Source organism: Corvus kubaryi, unplaced genomic scaffold (assembly GCF_017639235.1).
Source record: "Corvus kubaryi isolate FWS band 111438036 unplaced genomic scaffold, C.kubaryi_AGA036_p1.0 37398, whole genome shotgun sequence".
NCBI classification, from domain to species: domain Eukaryota; kingdom Metazoa; phylum Chordata; class Aves; order Passeriformes; family Corvidae; genus Corvus; species Corvus kubaryi.
The window spans coordinates 9593433-9616209 of NW_024581137.1; the positions used below are offsets into that span (position 1 = coordinate 9593433).

Consider the following 22777-nt stretch of genomic DNA (forward strand, 5'->3'; position numbering starts at 1 on the left):
CACACACACACACAAATTGAAGGGTACAAGAGATTGATCTAGAATAGACATTTTCCAAACAAAACCCCTAAACTGTGGATGGCAAAAAAGCAATTCTCGTGGACACTGGAAAAACACATAAAGAAAAATAAAATAATAATAAAAAAGACACCAGAAACACATTAACAAAAAGTTTCCTTGCAGACGCGACTGCTGCTGGGACCAGCTGCGGCTGCAGGCGCGCAGCAGCACCGAGGGCAGCCGGAGGATCTGCGCTCCGCCCGCCCCGCCCCGCCGCGGCCGCGCTCCCTCCCCGGGGCCGCCTCTCCCTCCGCCCGGGCCCCGGCCCCGGGACCGCCTCTGTCCTGCCTTCGCCCCGGCCCACCCGCTTTTCCCTTCCTCCGCCCGGCCCCGGAGCCGCCTCCGCCGGCGGCAGCGACGTGGTGCTGTGCGGGCCGCGGTGGCGGAGGCGCAGCCATGTGGGTGGCGGCGCTGGCGGCGCTGCTGGCGGCGGCGGGGGCGCAGTACGAGCGCTACAGCTTCCGCAGCTTCCCGCGGGACGAGCTGATGCCGCTGGAGTCGGCCTATCGCTACGGGCTGGACCAGTACAGCACCGAGAACTGGCCCGAGAGCGTCAGCTACCTGGAGGTGAGCATGCGGCTGTACCGCCTGCTGCGCGACAGCGAGGCGTTCTGCCACCGCAACTGCAGCGCCGCCGGGCAGCCGCCCCCCGCGTCCCCCGCGGGCGCGGCGCTGGAGGAGCTGCGCCTCCTGTCCGGGGTGCTGCGGCGGGCGCAGTGCCTGCGGCGCTGCAAGCAGGGGCTGCCCGCCTTCCGACAGGCGCAGCCCGGCCGCGACCTGCTCGAGGAGTTCCAGCGCCGCGAGCCCTACAAGTACCTGCAGTTCGCCTACTTCAAGGTGAGCCCCCGCCCCCCCTCTTTCTTGGTGCCTCCTCCTTTCTCCTCCCATCTCTCTGGCCTGCCTCCGCTCCCCCCTCCCCCCCCCCCCGCCTCCGTCACAGTCTCTCCTCCTCAAAGTCTCGCCTGGTGCGGTGCCACGCTCCAGACACGCCAAGTGGGCTGGTCAGTGTCGTGGTGGAGGGGGACAGCATGGTGTGTCCCTGCACGTGGCATGTCCCAGAACAGTCTCGACAGACGCAAGTGCCTCCTGCACCCAATGCTAGAAAAACCTCCTGTCATGCCAGCCTCTCGCCGGGCCCTCGGAGCAGGTTACTCTGGGCCACAACCTCATTCCCCATCACTTCCTCCACACCAGTTGCCATCCGCCTCACCTCCATTTCTTCCCTGCCCTGTGGTCAGTCCTTGCCCCCCTAGGCTGCCAACCCTAGACTTTGTAATCTTCTCCTTGACAAGCCTTTCAGTCGTTTCCTCCCATCCTGTAACCCACAGTGGGATTAGTGTGTGCCTTGCCTTTCCCCCTGCTTACCCACGTACCATCCATCTCGCTTTTCACCTGTTTTTTACGACTCATCCAGCATGTCCCCTAGGTCAGCCCTTCCAGTTCCTCCTAGACATCCAGCCACTGGACCCTGCCTCTGTGTCCTGTAGCTGTGTCATTTCTGCCCCTCTCATCTTTCCATCTCTCTTACTTTCTAAACTTTTCTGGAACCTTTTTCAGACTCTTCATATCACAGCTCTGCTATTGCAAATGATCTTTGCGTGTCCATCCACCTTCTTCACTTGCTCGTTTCTGGTCCAGCTCTTTCAAGTGCAGCAGCTCCCAGCCTGTGACTTACAGATAGCCTCATGCCTGCAAAACTCCAGTTTCGTTACAGCTGCAAGAAGGAATGAAGCAGAAATTGGCTGCTGAAGTGGGACACTGTAATGCTAGGCCTGGAATGGTATTTACCTTTTGCTCTTGGGTCAGCCAAGACTGGGGACATACTCCTCTCTTAGGAGATTTCACCCTGTTTTTCTAGCTTCTTGTCATCCTTCGATCCAGGATCTAAATTTGTTTTCTCTCTTCTCATCTTCATCTTCTGTTCTCTACATCAAGATCCATTCCTTCTGCCATCCCCTCAGATACTGCAATTATTTGCATTTCAAATAAACAGGGCATCTTTGTGGGGCAGAAACAATCTGATCTCTTTGGTTAGATTGTTTTCTCCTTTAGGGACTCACTCCCAATGTATCCCACTATATGTTATATAGGGTTGTATGCTTGTGCATTGTTTCGAGATTGCCTCCTGAAAACACACATTTTCTTAACTGTTGCTGTGTCCTATTTTTAGGAGTGCTGTTTTCTCAGCAGTTTTTCCAAACAGATGCAGGGAAATGCATTCTCATAAAACCAGAACAGTGCCCACATGCACAGTATCACACTGGTGTCTGATGCCTTCCCTAAGACCATACGAAAGAACTTAACTTGATACGTTAAAGCCTCTGCCTTTTCTTTTGACTGAGAGGGCAGGAATTCCTCGAATTCTCAAAGCCATATATGGATAAAAATGACATCACCACAACTGTTTCCTCTTCTTATCTTAATTTAGCTATTAATTCCTCCCTTCTGGTACATACAAAGTTTGCAATGTATGGGTAACACCAAAATACAATACATACCAAATACATTCAAGTAACTGCCAGGTAGGAGTGTGAGAGGGAAGTTGGAGGAACCCCTCCCTCTCCCTTTAAACTCTTTGTTCAATCACATTTGCAGTAAGTTTGAGCAGTGTAGTTTGCTGGTTTTGTGCTTAGTGTCTGTTGTTTATAGTGTGTTTCATACTGGATTTGTAGTCCAGCCCTGAGCCCTTATCTCTTGCTTGGGGAGTTCCGAATGGGCCTTCTAGAGCTACAAACTGCTGCATCTGAAGGACTTTTGCCTGGCTGGTGGTTTCTGCGAAAGGAATGTCCCTTCCCCCACCCCTCCACCCCCTCAAGAGCGTTTATAGTATAGGAAGAAGTGGGAGAGAAATGCTTTATGTAATTTTTTAGTCTGACCATGTGCGTATTCAGGTGGGCTCCACAGAGAAATTTGCCACGTTGTAAGATTCTGGGAGCAGCTGTTCCTGCGCTGCTGCTTGCTCCTCTGGAGGGAGCTTTCTCAGAGCCACTGAGTTCACTTAGGAGTGTGTTTCTACAAAACCTTCCTTTATTTTTTTCCAAGAGGTGAAAATTGAAACCAAGAGTAAATCATGGACCTAAGTAAAAATGAGACTTGTCAGCCTGCCAAAGAAGCAGGTTACGGCTACAGCACAAAAGAAACCAGGCATTTGACGAAAGTGCAGCTGAGATTTCCCTTTGCATTTAGCATGGTCTGGGCTGACTGGAAGCACATAGTTTTGGGAAAGCCAGGAAGGGCAGCTGGCAGAGTTCCGGTGCTGGGACACTCCTAGCGGCACAGCAGCAGGGCATAGGTTGAAGTCTTGCTTCAGTGCATCCATCTCTGAGGTTCCTTTCCGAAATGAAAGGACACCTTTTATGGCTGCAAACAGAAGGGTGAGTGTGCACACGTGCCCGTGATTCTTGCTCGTGGTTTCAAACATGCACTGCCAGAAGCTGTTTCAAACGTGGCGTGGAACTCTCTATCACCTATACATCAATACAGTGAACAGGCTGATGTGGATATTGGCCTAGAAAAAAGGTTTTAACATTTCATAATACCCCAGACTTTTGCTTTCTCTCTCACTCTTCATAAATATGTGCATACATACTATATAATTTATGAAAATACGTGTGTGTATATGTATACAAAATATTAAAAAAACATAAATTGTATGTACACAGAAGTACATACCTGTCTGGTACACTCAGTTGTAAATGAGAAATGTACTCCTCACAATGTATATCTAACAGGGATTAAATTTAGTTTAAAAATGGGCAGAGAAAATTGCTTTAGGACACAATTTTTGACCAAGTCTCTGGAGTCTGATCTAACTTTGTAATACCACCGGGAAGATACATTATTGTGATAATGTCCTCTGTGTTGCTAGGCAAGTAACTGACATAAACACAAATAAAGAGTGATGACTCTTGACCAGTATCCATAGATTAGCATTGGTACCTGTTGAGATCAATCCCTTCTAGGAGCTCTGGTATAGACTTTTGCCTTGTCAGCTCTGTGAAAGGGGAGGGGGAAGTGAAAAAACCTAATCTTTTTTGACTTACAACAATCATCTATGCTATCTGCAAAAATAACAGGCTTCTAAAGTTAAAAAAAATTGTTCACAGCGATGCAGCTAGGAGTAAAACTGAGAAGAATTGTATCAGTTTTACTGTACTGTTGTATCTACTGAGACTGTGCTTTCAGTAGAAGTAAATTTGTGAATACAGAGAATGCAGGAATATTCATTGAGAAAACTGGGAACCTTTGAACTGTTTTGGTTTTTGTCTTCTCCAGTTAATCTTTTTTAACACCTTCTTTTCCCTATCCCTGTTTAGGCTAATAATCTTCCAAAAGCTATTGCAGCAGCTCACACATTTCTTCTGAAGCATCCAGATGATGAAATGATGCAAAGAAATATGGCCTACTATAAGAGCATACCTGATGCTGAGGAGCATATTAAAGACTTGGAGACAAAGCCATATGAGGTATGCTTTTTATTCAGAAGAGTCTGCTCTTTTGGAACTGTTCTATTACTCCTCTTACTGGGTGAGGTTCAGGGATCTCACTTGCTTATGTGTTCTCAGTTCTTAATCTCCCTATTTCTGTCATCTCAGTCATCTTTGTTCTGCCTTCTTGATGCATTCAGTAACTCTCACCTCTCCTGCACTTCATTGTTCCATAAATGAATCACAGCAAATCACAGACAGTGGCGTACCTGAAAGCTGCTACATGCAGATCACTACTGGAGCTAAGCAGGTGCATAGTTATCCAAATTCATGAGTGCTGTAGTGGGACAGCTTAAGATATCTCAGACATTTGGCATTAAGATCCCATTGAAAATCTCTGTCACAACCTGTGCTTTAGACTCACACCGTTACATCTCTCCAGCAGGCTTTTCTTTTGATTGGAAATGGAATTACGTACTCTGCTCTCTAGGAAATACCTGGTGAAATCCATTAGTCTCCTGTATTCGTTGTCCTCACATCACCTGGAGAGCAGCTCATACAGTTGTCCAGAAATGTGGAGACATCATTTACTGTATTTGAGTTTACACAACACTTCTCAGGGTCAGTTACTGCTGATTCATCCCTGCCAATTTCTCAGAATCTCTTTGTCAGGGCTGTGAGAGCGTACAATGGCGACAATTGGCGGACATCCATCTCAGACATGGAACTGGCTCTTCCTGATTTCTTCAAAGCCTATGATGACTGCATAGCAGCCTGTGAAGGCTCCCGAGAGATCACAGATTTTAAAGACTTCTATCTTTCTATTGCAGGTAAGTGGTTAGGAAACATGAAGGAAAGATGTCCCCAAAGTACATTTCAGTTTATCCGTGGGATTGGTTACCCAAGTCCTGTTCCTCAGTTTGGGCCAGTAGGAGTTTATTAGATTCACTGAAAACTGCTTGAATTCTGGTTTACTTTTTTTCTCTCTTCAGTAACATAAATGAGGTCTATCAGGAAATCAGAACAGAGATCTTGCATTAACATGGAATTTCTGTGTCAGAGTAACATAGATGTGTAAATAACAACAACTGCTCCGTGTCTGGGTAGCAGTGGTCATCCAGCCAGGTCTCTTGACCATCATTTCAGTATCAGCTTGGCCACCTTTGGGGCTCAGTGGTTAGCCTGCCTTTGAAATCATCTTTGTGGTTTGCATAGGTCTGGTGATCTGTATCTCCTTTCTCATAAATATGACAGGGTTCTGTTGGCTATTTTTAATCTTTCCTACATTCGAGTTTTACTAGTAGGTAACACCTGTATTTTTTGCGTGTAGCCAAAAAAAAAAAATCCATTGCTTTGCAAACGAAAAGGGACATCAACTTTTTTGATTGTTGTCAAAATGGCAAATACACATTTCCTATGCTCTTTGGCAGTGAAAGAAACAAGTGATTTCTCCAGTGCTCTGACAGCTCAGTGTTGTTGACAATATTTGTGTGGAGAACACCTGCATATTTCCTCAATAAACTTAGAAATTCTCTTGCATTTTTCATGTTTTTAAGTTGCCCTAAGAAAAAACATTCCAACTTTTTGTCCTAAAGCCATAATATATCTTGGTGAGGAGAAACTTTGGTGAACTATGTTTATACAAGCGCAGCTCCAGTTTCTCACAGTGTGCAGCTGGTATCCACCAGTACAGCTGACATGGAATAACTATTGCAGGCTATTCCTTGGCTTGCTCTTGGGCAAAACAGGCAGGTGCCTAGGACAGCAAATAAGGAGTGAAGGGCAAATCACAGGTGGTAAAGCAAGAAACACAGAGTTTTTTCCCCAGTGGGTCAGAACCCTGACATCAGAACAATCCCCAAGCCACTGTAAAGAGTAGTGTCCATGCTCAGCTGTGATTGACACTTACTGTCACCCTTCCTCTTCCTCCTTGTAAGGGAAGGACAATTCCCAGCAGTAAGGAAAGGTAGGAATTACTGCGTAACATCACCATGGCCATGTGCGTGCATTTCAAGTATTTTGCTCTTGAGATAAGAACATTTAAATTTATTTGCACTGCCTGGGCTGAATTGTGCTTGTGTTCCAGGGAGAGATATTCCACCTCCAAGGGTCTGCAGAAAGCAGATGTAGCAGTAAGTGTTAACCAGAAGTATTTGGGTCTTGCATTAGGTATGTATTTATCACTGAGCAGTGAGTTATGTCAGGAAGCCAGCTGTCCTCATTGCATGGGATCACTTCACTGAGGGGCTCACATCTCTGGCTTTAAGTGCTGGCTGGAATTGAACACTACTGTGTCTGGAGATTCCACTGCTCTTGTAAAAGATGGGTCTGGTAATTTCATTTGGCCAGTTATTTTTAGTTAGCTTCAGCAGTTATTTTTAGTTAACCTCAGTGTTCTTCATGTCAGGAGTTGTCAGGAATGAAAAGTGTTCTTTTGGCTTGGTCAGAAATTTGCTGCACAAGGTTAGCTCACTTCTTTCACCTGCCAAATGTGGCTAACAGGGAAACTAAGACTTTAAAATATTTCTTTTCCATGCTGTTGATGAATGTGATACATACGGAAAATTCTTGAAACTTTTTTGTTGGAAGGTTTTCTTGAAACGTATTTTCTTGAAGGTAAAAATCACAGATCGTCCTATATTGCATGACAGCAAGCTTTTTTAGACTGGGTAAGCTTGTGAACTTACCTCTTCCTGGCGGGAAGTTGTTCTGTGGTGAGCAGCATATTCTCCTCTTTCTTTTCTCTTAGAACGTCCAAACTCTGGGCCCAAAATGCAGCCATCTGTGGTTTATTTTGCAGTCACCTGCTGTACCTGTCTGTGACACAGTTGTACTCAGCAGCATGGGGACCTTATTTGTGCAATAATGCAATGAAATTGCAAAGGCCTGCAAAATTTAAAAAAGGAAAGAAAGCACTGTTAAGTTTACAGCTGGGAAATAAGGCAGTACTCTGCGATACTCTATAAAACCCACCACCACATGCTGCCTCTAGGTGTCAGTGAAACCTAAGTGCTCAGTTCTCTGGAGTTCCAGCTTTGATGTAATGCAGATTTTTACGGTAGGGCCTAGTACCAACACTTGAAGGATACTTCAGATGGAGTTGTAGATTCTCAGTACTTCCAAGCAGCAAGGTCCAGATGCACAGGACCCAGGAGGGCATTATAAGGCCGAATTTTAATGGGTGGCCGATGGGAGGGATTATAACAATTCACTCTGTGCTATCCATGTGCTCTGTTGTTGTTTTCTTCCTTCCAGATCATTATGTCGAAGTCCTTGCATGCAAAGTGCAGTGTGAGAGCAATCTGACACCCATTATAGGAGGCTTTGTTGTTGAAAAATTTGTGGCCACCATGTACCATTACTTGCAGTTTGCATATTATAAATGTAAGTAGTGATTTATTGTGCTTAAATAACATTGATGTTGGATGATGTGGGATCTTTCCCCTCTAATTTTATGCTTACAATGTAAGTAATGGCCTAGAGAATCTGCATTTTAAACTGTTCTGGGACAGAGAATCCGAGTTTCCTGGTGTCTTTTGCTCCCTGTTATCACTGTAGTTAACAGACATGGGACAGAATTTCTTCCACAGACAAACCTACAGAGTATTTAATACTATTTGCTTTTTCCTAGTGGATTCTTATAGTCCTGTTAGAATGAGGCTAAATGGGTTTTGAAGAAAGAGGGGACCACTTAACAGAAATTGTAGTGTTTGGTGCTCAATGATGACTTAGTTGATAGGTGGATTATTCAGTGAAAGTTGTGGTTTCTTGAGGAGCTACTTGCACTGTAAAGAACACATGTAGCCCTTACAGCTGTTCCTGCAGGCTCCAATATCAAAGGGAAGACACATCAGCCATGTAGCATCAATCCATTAATGACTTTTGTTTGTGTTATTTGACTACACCTTGACTCTTCCCTCTTTATCAATCATAGTACAAAGAAGTGGGGAGGGGTTTAATATCTTTTTGTTTGGTTTTTTAAATAAATGCCCCAGTGCATATCACCAAGCTGTGGGATGATACTGGGATACCTGGGAGGAGCATTTGGTTAGGATTTTCACAGAAAACCATCAGGGGTTGATGACGAGTTGATTTTTGAATCATGGCCTTACGTGTTTCAGAACACAAAACCAGCATATCCTTTCTGGGGAGCAATTTTTTTTTCCTCTGTGCAGCTGCTGAGGAGGTAGAGTATGGGCTGTGTTTCCATTTGAATCTTCCAGAGTTTAGGTAATAGTAGAAATTTGTTCATTTACCTTACCTGGATTTTTTTGGTGTGTGTTTATTAATTAGTGAATGACATGAAGAATGCAGCTTCTTGTGCTGCTAGTTACCTTCTGTTTGACGAGAAAGATGAAGTAATGAAACAGAACATGGTCTATTACCAGTACCACAAAGACAAATGGGGACTTAAAGAGGAGGATTTTCAGCCCAGATCGGTAGGTGGATTACCTAAAATGCCTTCTAGACACATTCAAATACTTCTCTGAAATTTAGTGGGTCAGAGGTTGGGAAAATGTGGGATATCTGCTGGTTCTGGAGTTTAACATGTACTGTTTTATTAAAATCATATAGAAAGTTGTACACAGAGGCGTAGTGTGTCATGTAAACAGTGAACGTCGTTAGAGCTCTTCCCTTTCTGTTGAAATATACTACGATAGGATATAATATATGAAGAGAAGTAAGCTCATGCTGGTATTTCTCTGTCACTTAGGCATATTTATGTCTTCATGTACCTCTGTAAATAAAGCAGCTGGCCCCTGAAGTCTCTGATGATGAAACCTCTGAGTGACATTCAGGCTTTTGTGAATCATTATTTGCCAACACATAGCTGCCCACTCGCTTGTTATTTCAGGTTCTGTGGGTATTGGAATGTGTCTGAATACGGTAACTCCAGCTAAACTGACTTTCCACTTACTCCATTTAGAACATAGTTGGGTGGATGAGGACGGAAAAAGGCTCAGGACTGTATTGCATCTAATTATCTAAATTAAAATGGTTGCTGCAAAGAAGCACTAGTCCATCCAGCAACAATTATCATCTAGCTTTGGAAAACTATTTTAAAAATGGGTTTCCATGCTGTTCTTAAATTTCCATGTCCAAGGAAATTCTACAGCCTGGACTGTGACATCAAATTGGATTTTCCAGCGTTTCTTGTTACCAGGATTTAAGTCATGCAGCTGAATTCTGACACCTCAGTGACTGCTTAGGCATCAGTCATATGGGCTGTACAACTAGTTAGTCATTAGCAATACATGTTCCACAAATTAAATTTAGTGCCTTCTAGTCATGCCTCTTAGAGCACACACTTTATTGGCACAGTGGGAACCCAGGCCTGCCCTGCAGGGCCAACTGAGACAGAAGGCAGCAAAAATGCTTTTGGTTCTTTCAGGCAGCAGCAGCAGCCGCAGCAAGTCTGAGCTCGCAGAGGAAGGGGACTGCTCCTTTGTCACTGCTTTTGGGAACAGAACCGTGCTTTATAACCATATTGGAGACAATGTTTGGTGGTGGTGGGAGTGAGGGGTGGCAACAGTATGAAACTGCAAACCGCAGACAGATTTGGCATACATGTGCAGAGAGGGCAGAACAAGGGCCCTACACATGCACTCTGAATGTTTCATTGATAACTTCTGTAGCTGGGAACTACAGATAATTTGATTTTTAAATACAAAATATTAAATGCACACAGCTGTATTTTCTTGTGCTTTGATCTGTGTAGCTATAAACAGAAGTTGCTTGCTATCCTGGTCACTTGCCACAAAAACCATAATGCCTCTGGTTTGTTTTCAAAACGTGGTAATGGGGTGACAGCAACATTTGGCCCTGGCATTAATCTTTAGATGTTCTTGTGAAAGAGGGAGTCTCCTGTTTTCTTCTCCCAAAGGAGTTAAACGGAATCATCAAAGTAGATTACAGTTGGTATTCACAAATATGAGAGTATGTGACTGAGCTACCCTGTGCTGTTCAGGCACACAGCCAGGAAGTGAGGAGGGACAGGTGAGTGACCTTGCAGAGCTTCCCTAGGCCAGGCTCAGGCTGGGCTGGTGAGTCATTATCATGCAAAACAGCTTAGTGTGTCTCTTTCCCAGAACTGCCTGTGCCATATGCCAGCGTGCAGGGAGACAGAGGCTCTCTCCTGTCCAAAGCCCACTGGAATGCAGGCACAGGCTGCTGCTCAGCCCTGGCAGTCTCATTCCTTATTCTCAGACTCGCCAGTGCTTTGAAACATGAGAAAGAGGAGAGTGCTTTGTTCTTGCAGTGAGGGAGCCTGTGCTTAGGAAGATCCACAGAAGAGTTTGGAATAAGCTGTTTGCTGTTTTGCTGTTTCCTTTCTCAAACAGTATGTACCCTGCCTGGGATCTACCTTTCCTAGGTCTGGGGCTGGCTTCACTGGGATAGTTTCAGGTGGCATGTGATGACACTCCCCATCTTGCTACCTTAAAGTAACAGAAATGTTGGGGTTTTTTGTAGGAGGCGGTTCGATACCACAACATTACCACAGTCCAGCTGGAAATGTATGCATTTGCAAAGGAACATCTGATGGATGATGATGAGGTGAGTTTTCTAGAAATGAAATCATGGTCAAAAAAGCAGCAATCACGTTTAAAGTGAAGATGATGCATAGCTGTAATTCCAGGATTTCACTAATATGGAAAAATCTTCTTGTAACCATGACCCATTTTTAATAAATTTTTGTTTGGTAAATGGAATGTAAGAACAAACCCAAAGAACATCATGTACCATTTAGAAAAACATGGACAGAATTAACACAAAGTTAAACATATAATGCACTGAGCCCAGAGAAAATAAAGAAAACCCAGTTTTCCAGTTGTAACACCAGGGGGCAGAGAAATGGTGTATATATATTTAAACCAAATGTTTTTCTGGGTTTGGTGTTTGGGGAGGTTGAGGGGGAAGATGAAATTTTTTTTTCTGAAATGTTGTTTTAGTTAGATTTAAAGATCCTTGTGATTTTGTCCAGAATGAACCACCTAAATTGTAATTTTTTGTCCAAAGGAAGTCTTGTTATCTGTTATTTTCTTCTGCTCAGTGGCATTTTGGTCACCCAGTCATGCCTTTTAAGTGTTTGGAATTTGTGGTCAAATAACATATAATGACTACTATTTACACTGGAAAATATGTAAAAGGATTTTTTTATTTTGGTGCAGGAAAAGCAGTTAAATTGTTGAAAAGGCATTTCTTTTTCTTCCACAGCTGAAAAAGTATAATTCATGGGAGTTTTTGGATTGCCTTTTGCTTTGTTTTTGGGACCTTTCATTGAGAGGTTTAAAAAAATCTTCAAATGATGAAATGTTGCTGGCATTGACAAAGAAAGAGCTGTACTCAGTTATTCCATGGGGTGAGGGTATCTGTAATGAGCACTGCCAAGGTCTTTTCTAGTTGGAAAAGACAAAGATGGTTTATGTTAAAAAATGAAATCACCTTTGCAATTTTTATGTTATCCAACACATAGGGAGAGAGACTATTTTATAGCAGAGAAGTAATGTCTGTGCTGCCTTCAATATTCTTGTGATCTGAAAACAACTCTATGTAAAATTCCATTGGAAGGTTACCAGACTTCAGGAAGACTTTCCATTGTGATAAAATCCCCTGAAGGACAGTTTAATAAACTTGCTTTAAGGTTAAGCTTAGATGAGGACAAGTCCGTATGGATTTTCATCAAGGTGTGAAATACTTGAGCACTTTTTATATTCCCTTGTTGGTTTGTGCTTTGTCCATAATGTTTTCTTATGTTAGGCATCAACCTAACTTGTACTTTTTTCCTTCTTTCCTATCTGCTGCTTCAAAGCACAGGGATGAGTAATTAAGGAGGGGGTGAAGAAGTCCATTTTGAGGACTTTCCCCATATGTTGTTAGAAGAAAGGGTTATAGAAACAATCTTCATCCTCCAGCACTGTGTGTAGAGTAAACAAACATTCATTTGCTGGCATTCATTCCTGCAGCCCCTTTCACCAGGGCAATTACAAATGACCTTGTAATCTGCAGGAGGGAGGGGCAGTGAAAACCTCAGTTAAACTTTTGGGCTGACAAGGAAGTCACATTACACTTGATTATATGTTTGGATTAAACAACCAAAATTACTGGGCCTCCTCATGGCACAGATATGCCCACCTCACACTCTCTTTGTATTGGGAAAGCTACCATTCTCCTTCCCAGGGGAAAAGCTGAAGAGCTTCTGTGCTAGAGCCCAAAAAGCTGGGAGGGATGGAGGCTGTCCATGCCTCTGGCTTGGCTCTGGCTTTTGGTAGTGAACTCATAAATCCCTGGCTACCAGAACTTGTCTTTGGCTGCAGGAGACTTCCAGGGAGTGCAGACAGAGCAGGAATAGCACAGAGGTAAAACCACTACCTTGCAGTTTCTGCTCTATGGGCAGGACCTGGTAGTGTAAGTTGGAATTTTTTTATTTTGTTTAATGTTTCTCCTGGCACAGATAGAAAAGTTTGTTCCATAGGAATGCTGAAAACTGATGAAAACTCCAGATAAGGCATTATAGTAAAAACTTTATTAAAAAGTGTTAAGGATGGAGGCAAGCTCTCTTGTAAGCGCATTCTGCTTATTTAAACCATGTGCTTCTTGGGCCAAAGGCCACACCTTCTGTGGGTTTCTGTGGTCCATGTTTGCAGTCTGTGAAGTTGCTTGTGGGCCAGTAAGATAGCCCACAAGATAATCTGGAGAAAAAAACCCCTCTTTTTTCCTTGACAGAAGCAAAAGGATTGATGTGGCAAGAGGATCCCTTCCTATGTGGGTGTCATTATTCTCAAGTGGAGAATCTCATTTTAATCAGACTTCTCACTGCTCCCACATCCCAGATCATCCATGTGTCTTTCTAAATCCCGTTAGCAAAGCGAGTGAAAAGCTGTGGCTTCTTCAGGAGTACATAGCAGTAATTGGAGAGGCTGGGACAGGCAGTAATGATTTTTTCGTATGTTACTACAAGAAATACTGTCCTGCCTGTGTTACTTTATTAATGTTTTTCCACACGGAAATGAAAAACTCTTGATTCAAGCATTTAACACAGTAGAGGTGACAGAGAATATTAGCGCCAACTAGCTACAAATTTCTTTTAAGAAAAAGTAATTATTCTTAAATATCCTTGTGGTTTTCCACAGGGAAGTTAAAAGAACATTACAGTGTTGTCATCTTAGTTGGCCGTGGATAGGCAAGCTTCTTAATTTCTGTTCAGATGTGTAATGCATCAAGGCTATCATGGATACAGCTCCTGGTATTGCACAGATTTAAGTAGCAAACTGAAATGCTGTTAAGAGCCAGACACTCAGCTAGTGTAGATGTAACTTCAGCACCACACTAATTGTATGAGACGTGGTTTTGGCCCATAAAATCAGTGCTCTTATGGAATGTTTTTTGGGGGGGATAGCTACTTAGCTGTTCTAAATTACATAAGGACCACAAGTATTTGGCGGGGATGGGCCTACAATGTGATTTTTCTTTCAGTACTTAATCAGTAGGTGAAAAACTGTTGGCAGCTCTGACCCACTGTTTTGACATCTCTTTCTTTTTATTTGTATATAGTGTGTGTTCATTTGTGTAGTGGCTGAAATTAAAACGCTCCATATTTCATCACATCCATGTGATGCAAAGAAGAATAAGTACTGAACTAATGTGACTGGTGGAAAGAGGACATATGGAATAGCATCAAAACACAAGGGCCCAGTGGAGTACTGATAGCAAATAGTAATCTGAATTCACCTTATTTTTCTGTGTGGGAATTGCTAACAATGTATTTTGAGCTTTATTAACTCACTGCTTGCATATGTTCAAATGATTTACACAAGGGTGCTTGTAACAGCAAGTTGCAAGTGCAGACCTGTAAGCCCTGTCCTGCCTGTGACCTCAGACCAGCACAGCTCCAGTAGCACTGCTACCCTCAGAAGAGCTGGTGGCAGCTGTTTCAGAAACAGTTGCCAGCCAATGGGCAGTGTTACAGTCCCTGTTCAACATACGCTTTTTTAAAGGAAAAAGAAAAAGAGATTTTTTTTTTCCATCATAATTTCCTATTGGAGATTCTTCCCATATGGCTGTGTCTTTCTGCTTTCTCCTCTTGCTTCTGCACCACTAGATGTGTGTCTTGGTCAAGGGTGTTCCTTCTTCCATTAAAGCCACTTTGCATGGGAAGCTGCCAGCATGGTTGTGCTTAAATGGCAGGGTGGCCCCAAGGTGAAGGTACTAGCATTAGGAGGAACTTCTACTGCCCAGATTTTCTTAAGCTTCTGCATGCAGCATAAAGCAGGCAAGAGAGCATAAGTAGAGCTCAGAAACAAAGCCACTGGAAGGCTTCTGCTTTCAGTGCAGTTGGAGCAATGTTCAAGTTCCTCTGAAATTGGGTTGATTCATGTTTTATAGGCATTATAAATATGTTAAAAGGAAAGCACGTTTACTGGTTTACTGTAAAATACTACTGTAATAACTGCAGTGTACTGTAATCTCCTGTAATATATGGGAAAAGAACAGTTAAAGGTTCAGAATATATTGTTAAAATGAAGTGGAAAAATATTTGAGAAAGTAGCTAATGTTCATGTGACGAACAACTAAGCTCTTTTAATAGTGAAAAAAAAAGCCCTAAAAACATGTGCAACTGGGTCACACTGTGGACTGTCTGAAAAATAAATAAGTTAAGGGCCAAATAATTTTTCTGCACAAAGAATTGAGGGATTTTCTTATTTTTTCCACAGCTAGAATGTGAGGAATGTCCAGCCCAGACTGTACAGCTCATGGAGGTTCTGGCAGGGCTTTGAGGTGGTTACAGTGAACTCTGAGGCTTTAACTGAAGGTTAGATCAAGAAGCTTTCTCTTGGTTGAAGGCTGAATAAACCTTTCAGGCTGAGCCACTCATTGGCACATGCCTTACTGTTATCCTGAAATAATGTTTTCCCCCTCCAAAACATTGCTGGCCAGTGGGCTGTGTGGTGTGTATGTGCAGGCTCTGTCAGGTCTATGGAGCACATGTTCTCCACAGTCATTCCTATCAAACCTTTGTCTTCACTCTTGCAAGGTGATTATTTGTTCTTGAACAAAATCTGCTAGTTTTCATAACTTAATCCTTGTGACTACTCCCATTACTTACTCAGGCAGTTACAGGATAACTACTCATTAATTATGGGGCAGCCTTGACCTCTCCTCACAGAGGGCACCTGTGCAACCCTTCCCACTACCACAACCTGGTCATCTACACCCAGTTCATAAGGGAATCAAATCTGTTGCTCTCACTGTTGAACAAGAGTCCAGTTGAGGTTTTTGAACTTTAGCAAAATTTGAATTTTTGCTCTGAAGGACAACTGGGGGACATTTTGTGAGATACATATTTTCCTTCTAGGTCATAGATTATACAGAAACAAAGATCCAGCCAATTCCTCGTGTTCTGTGTGTTGTCTCTTAAGGTGGTTTGTTGGATGAGTTAGAATAAAAGCGGTTTCCTATTCATTCACTGGTAATCACACATAAAAACATGTCCAGAATTAATAGTTCTTTGTAGATCTTAATTCATTCTAGAACACTATCTTTTTTTTATATTCTCTGTTGCTTCCCTGAAGGACAGCCTATCCCACTATACCTATTTGAAAGGCCATCAGCAGATCTGATTGGAAAGTATGGGTTATTACAAGAAAGCTAATTGTTTCCCATAACTTTTCCAGTCCACACTGAGAAAGGACAGAAGAGATTGCAGGTGGAGGCCAGGATCCATGAATGATTAATGTTTGCATTTGTGGAAGGCAATCATTGCAAGCAGTGGCAAAGTGTCTGGGTCTGTCAGTGAGCAGTGCAACTGCTGCCTGCTGCTGGTTTTAAATGATGCTGTCAAAAGAAAAGTTGGTGCTGGGGCATTGGCCTGAAGCGTGCCATAACTGAGCCAGGTACTGGTCGCTCTTCCTCTTTGCTGTTTTATTTTAATAGCTGGCTAGGAGTTTCCAAAGTACAGATATTTCTTTTAAAAAGTTGTGTTTTGTGAGTGTGAATGTGACATTTAATATTGCCTAAGGAAGGGCCTGGCCCAATGTATATTGTGGTCTTGGACACTCAGTACGCTGAGGTACTAAGTGAGGAGTTTTGCATTCTTCTCCTTTTTAGCTCTTTTTTTTTCCGATGCTCTAGCTTCACTTGTAATAGTGCCCCAATCTCACTAGCCTGGGTTAGTTTATTCAGAATTGACCAAGAACTCTGTTTTAAAATTATTTTTAATTATAGTCCACCTACTCACATACCCGCTGTAAAACCTTCTTGAATTAGTTACTGTGGCACAAAACTTGTTCTTTCTGTCTGTGGCTCTGTTCAGTTGTTAATCTATGCCAAAAGTGCTCACTTTGCATATCTAACAGATAATTAGAGGTTCCAGTTGGTCAGACCAGCTTCTCTGATTCCTCCTACCACTCACACCAGTCTGGGAACATTCCCCTTTTTCTGTTCAATATCACGCCTCCCATATTTCAGGCTGTACCTGTTCCATCTATTCCCATACGTCCTTGGTCTGTCAGTCCCACTTTCCACTGATCATCCCTGGACTGGGAGAGGGAAGAGCACGGTAGCACAGGGAGGGAGGTTGTGGGGTGCCACAGATCTGCTGAACCTGTGACTAGCAAACCTGGAAGACACGACTGTGGACTGAGGGCCAGGCATGGAAGGGCTGCTTCCCTGCAGCTGACCCAGCAGCCCATGTGTGTGTGCTTTCCACTTGTTGGCTGCCTGACTATCGCTCATGTGCTGGCCTGGAAGCCAGCCCTTCCCTTCCCGAGCTCAGTCAGACTTCACATCCTGATCTCCTACCTAGCAGCCAGACAGCTGCATCACGCTTTGGGCCAGGGATTGCTCACCATGATTCGCATCAGCACTGGGCTTGAGCGGTGTATTTGTGTTGCCTGTGTTGGAGCTGGTGGCTGTTGTGCCCTTGGGTAGCTGGCAGTGGAAAGAATTACAGGTTTGCAGCCGACTTTGCATGGAAAATTGGATGCTCTTTCTGTAACGGTAGGGAGGAGCCAAAGAGCGCTCCAGGTAACAGGAGGCGCTCTGTCTTCCTGATACAATTACTGAGGCAGTAAATTGTATCAAAGACTCATTTCAGACTCCAGATTTACAGGCACAGGTCGGTAACAAAGCTACTAAATATCAGCAGACAGAAGGCTTTTTCCCTGGAATGAACACCTGTGGAATATGTACTGACTTCAGCCATGCTAAATACCCAGTGCGGTGTCAAGTGGGTGCTAATGGGACAAGGACAGTGATTGGCCTGGTCACAGCTGCCAGTGTGACACTGTGATCGCCTCCTCCGAGGCAGCATTATCACCTTCTCATTGGGCTGCCAGCCACTCTAGTGACAACTTGCAAATGTTTTACATTTTGAATGTGAAGGCACAGGCAAAAATATTTTAGCTGGGGTTTTGTTTGTCTTTAATCTGGAGGTTTTGCCTTTTCCAAAATAACCAACACCCAGGCAATTCAGTTATTAATTATTACAACAATTATTCAGTTGTATTGCAGCATATTTTATGTAGGTATATTGTTTCAGCAACTGTTTTTTATATTTTTGCCATATTTCAACCTCTCTTACTCCTCGGTACATCTAATTAGACCACAACAGCTTCTGCAATGCTTTCCTTTAGAGCTTAGTTTCAGGCACTAGAGATTTCAGATTTCAGGTTTGTTTGGGTTTTTTTTCTTAAGATTGTTGTATTTAACTATCCTTTTCCATTTCTTAGATGTTTCTGGGTTTGAAAACATACCAGAAATAAAAAACTGGAATTTTGTCTGTATGTTGAGCGTCTTCTGAAAAATTCTATCTTACTGACGAGTGTGACAATAATATGAATTTGGATACTTAAATCTTTTGAACAAATTCAAAGCACAACAAATTGCCATCCTTCAGGACTTGCTAAAAGCACTTCATAGTTGCAAAAACTCAGTGTTCTTTTGAGATGGAACTGTGAATCAGGGAACAAGAACAGCAGTTATTTCAGCCAGCTTTCCTCCTGCTTTTATTTTTGCTTGCTTAGTTTCATTATTTCTCTCTTGGCTAGTCGTACTTCCTAAAAGTATGATGTTAATACTTTTTACTCACAATATCCATAATACCATTATTGTATTCAAAATAGACAAAATTTCTCTATTTCCTCTTATTATTTTCATTGACAGAGGTTTTAATCCCTTTCCTCACCAGAGCAGAAAACTGTAAAATTTTCAGTCTCAAAGTGTAAGCGTCTGGAAGATGCTGTCTTTCTATGGCATAGGACATAGAACTACATTAGGAGTAGTTTAAAGGAAGTTGGATTGTCATGTTGTGCTGGTGCCCAGTGTGTCTCGGTTTGAGACAAATTGGGAGGAAAAGTCTGAAATGAACGTGTCCTCTAATAGAAGGCAGGTTTCAGCAGCCCCTCCCCCACCCCAGTTCGGAAAAAAATTTCTTGGGGGAAGGTGAAAAAAAAAAGCTGTTTATTTAACAAGCAGGGTGCATGCAGGCACAAAATGAATAATATTAGATAATAAACCTGCTCGTTGTGGAGAAAAACCTGGTAGATTCAGAGTCCTTTCTGTAGGTGTGGCTCTGCTCTCTCCGAAACTGGGGTGCGGCGTGGGCCCCTCTGGGCCACGGTGTGGGGCCTCCCAGTGATGGTGTTCCGGACCGGAGCAAACTGAGCAGTTCCAGGAGAAAAAGAAGAAGCTACAGTCCTGGGAAAAAGTTCTTGCCTCACCTAACAGGGTAGCTAAAAGCAAAGAATTTTAACTCTCCGTCTCTCTCCTGAGCAAAGGAGCCAAGAGCTGGGGAAAAGCAGGAAGGTGCTCCCTCGGCTCCACAGCGGTGAGAACGCAGGGGAGTGTGTGCATCCTTGAGCACAAACCGCGCTGAAGAACTCGCTCGGCTTCCCCCCTTTCTCTCAGACCCAGCTTAAAGGCGCAGAAAGGCACAGGATTCATGTCTGGGCAATAAGCAGGCAAGAGGGGATACAACATCATGAAGTCACCCCAAGACACCTGTGTTAGCGGAGCAGAGCTTGTAAATGTATTATTTTCTGATCTGAATCTAAACCCAACGTATTTGTTTCCAGTATGGAAAACATTCTAGTATCTCTGGTTCTTCACATTTTTGCTGCATTGAAGCATGGCATGTGAAGATCTGTGGTTGAAAATGGAGAAGGTGTCTGTTGAAGGGTGTGACAGGGGACGTAAACAGAGCAGACATACAAAGTCAAAATTATGGTTCTACAAAATGCTTTGGTTTTGAATTTTGAAGCTTTCTAAAATGTTTTAATGTTTTATGGTATTCTAACAACTTCCTAATTTAACAGGTGCTTTAAACATTTATTCCTCTCTGAGTTTGAGGATTTCATTGTCTATTTAAGTACCTGTAAAAGTACGAGAGGATTTACTGTGATGTGTATAACATTTTCTTCTTTTAAGGTCTGTGTCACTGCAAGTGCTTGTGCTACCCCTGTATGGGCCATTTACCTGTATTTTATAGGTTTGTTGCACTAGTGTCTACATGGAGGGTGTTAAAAATATTTGGACGCCTATTAGTACAGTTTAATTTTTGATTAAAATAGCAGAAATTTCCCACCACTTTTGCAGTACAGGGTTAATTTATTTCTGTTGAATTTAATCATTTCCAGGGTGAAGTTGTGGAATTCCTTGACGAGCTGTTAGAAGTGGAGGAAAAGAAGGAATCCTGATGAGTGGAACCACCACAAAGTATTTTACAGAAGTGAAGACTCACCATTGCTCCTTACTATTATTTTTGATCACCTGTAGTTCCAGTTAGATATACCTCAAAGGTGCTTTTTTAAGCTGTACCTTTTGTCCCAAGATCCACTCCTGAAAGGTCACTTCCGTGCTGCACTGACTCTTCTGTGAGCATGGCTTTTCACTGTGCAGAACTGCTGCATATAAGTTTCCCCCTTGAGCTTTTTTTCTGCTACACAAACACAACAAAACAGACTATTTCTGTTTTCTGGGATAACACTAAGTTTCCTCGTTTCAGTGCTGTTCTGCTAAGTTGTAGCAGTACAGCTAAATTCTCAAGAACTTTTGTCAGATTATGAACTGTGAAAGACATAACAGTTCCTCTTTCTGAGCTATGAATTGTATTATTTATATATGTCTTTTTATGTGATGGTGAATAAAGTGATAACAAATCCCAGTGCACCTGAAAGATATTAAGGTACATTTAAATAGCTGAAATAATGTGATTAACAAAGAACAACTAATGATCTTGTAAACATTGCTTAAAGAATTCTGAAAGCAGTGTTGATCTTTCCCAAAAACTAAATTAAATTCTACTGCGGGAAACTGAGAATAAAAACAATTTTTTCTTCCTACCAGTTCTTACTCTTTCTGTTGAAACATCCTGTGGTCCTTGTTGAGGTGGGGCCAGTCTTGTATGAAATACTGATGATGGATGGATTTAGTATTCTCTTCCGTAAAAAAGCAGTTTGCATGTTTTTTTCAGACTGGTGGGACTATCTGCACAGTTTTCATCCAAAGGTAAGTAAGGTGGGAACTGAGGTGATTTTCAGTGGAATAATGAAAAATATTTACCTGTGAATTCATGTCATTTTTATTAACTGTATGGCAGAGTCCCATACAGAAGTATTGGTACAGACCAAAAAAAGTGTGATAGAGAAGAGTAATGAATTAGTGCCTAAGTCTACTGAAGAGGAAAAATCCCCTTGAACTCAGAGAAGGATACAGGATTTCATCCTGTGCTTTTCTCTTTTGTTTTCAAGGATCAAGTCCTGCAAGTGATTTCATCTTGCTTGCATCAAGGGGAGGTGAGCATTCAGTGCATATGAGCATTCAGATGAGCGTTCACCTCCTATGACTGAGCTGTAATTCAGCTGAATGGAAGTGAATTACAAACCCATAACCTGCTTTGAGTTTTTAAAAAGGCAAAACATGATCCCCACTAGCTTGCCAAGTTGTTGCTGCTATAGTTTATATAAGCTGTAGTAGTCTACACTATTGAGTGTCTGTAAGAAATAAGAAGGAGAATCCATAGGATGAGGTTTCAGTGTCCTTCAGCATATGACAGCAGTGAAACATTTGAATTTGTGTGTAAAAGATGTTTGGAAGATCAGGTTAGCTTTTTTAACTGCTTTAATATAAATCACAACTAGTCCACTGAAGTTGATGGGCAGACTGTTTTAATCTCAAAATGAAAATCTATCAAGAGCCTTTTAACTTTAGGAGATTTGCCCAGCTCAGCTTGTGGTAAGAAGACTGGAATCTGGCTTGCTGTGTGCCTTGAACTGACAGAGGGTGTATCACATTTCCTCATGGTTTTGTTCTACACAGTATTAGCACTCCGCTCATTTTAATTTTATGTAAGAATTGAAATTTGCTTTTAAACGTTGCTTACAAGCAGTTGATTGTAAACCATCACTTCACCCCATGAAATACATGTAACATCCTACTGGGGTAGCTTCTCCAATTTATCCTTAGTTTTCTCTTGGAGGTATGTGTATGCTCAAAGGAGAGGTTACTGCTCTGGAGTCCTCTCTTGTCTTTCTGCTTTCCAGCCTGCATGGACAGCTCCAGATTTTGTCCTCAGGAGCTCAACCAGTGATAAGGGGAGACCTCATTGCAGTCTACAACTTCCTCGTGAGGGGAAGAGGAGGGGCAGGCACTGATCTCTGTGGTGACCAGTGACAGGACCCAAGGAAATAGTCTGAACTTGTGTCAGGGGAGGTTTGGGTTGGATATTAGAAAAGATTCTTCCCCCAGAGGGTGGTGGTGGGGTGCTGGAACAGGCTCCCCAGGGAAGTGGTCACAGCACCAGCCTGGCAGAGTTCAAGAAGCATTTGGACAATGCTCTCAGGCACATGGTGTGACTCTTGGCGTGTCCTGCACAGGGTCAGGAGCTAGTCTCCGTGATCCTTGTGGGTCCCTTCCAGCTCAGCATATTCTGTGGTTCTGTGATTATATGATTCTGTGATACCCAATACATCTTTGATACTGTAGCACTCAAATCCAGAAATTCCACCATTAAAGGGTGTGGAGCTGGTTGGAGATGGCTCTATCCATCTACATTGCCTTTGTTTAACAGCATTTTTAGTTCACTTTTTCGCTATCACCATTTACCAAAGTGACTTCAGAGCTCTGCCAAGCTCTGGCTGTTGCCTGGCTGTTTGTTCCTGTGGTGGCCTGTGGTGCCCTAGCTCTTGTGTGCTGTCTGTAGGTACTGCAGTGCAAAGCCTCAAAGGCTCCAAGAGCAATGGTTGTAATTCAGGTTCCTGAGCCCAAGGTGTTCCATGGCTGTACATCCCATGTGG

General features: G+C 42.9%; 1 protein-coding gene across 2 annotated transcripts; it reads left to right on the plus strand.

The window, feature by feature from the left end:
• The first annotated feature begins 328 nt into the window (after window positions 1-328).
• On the plus strand, window positions 329-20824 carry LOC121671830 (cartilage associated protein). 2 transcript variants are annotated; one of them, XM_042044055.1, is made up of 8 exons: window positions 332-627; window positions 820-897; window positions 4377-4526; window positions 5146-5317; window positions 7743-7871; window positions 8781-8926; window positions 10959-11042; window positions 20120-20824. In XM_042044055.1, exons 1-8 carry the CDS (start codon window positions 457-459, stop codon window positions 20177-20179), a joined length of 990 nt encoding a protein of 329 aa, XP_041899989.1. In that variant the 5' UTR covers window positions 332-456; the 3' UTR covers window positions 20180-20824. The 2 variants fall into 2 exon arrangements, with proteins under 2 accessions (XP_041899988.1, XP_041899989.1); XM_042044054.1 differs by having other exon boundaries at window positions 329-897.
• The last annotated feature ends 1953 nt before the right edge of the window (window positions 20825-22777 follow it).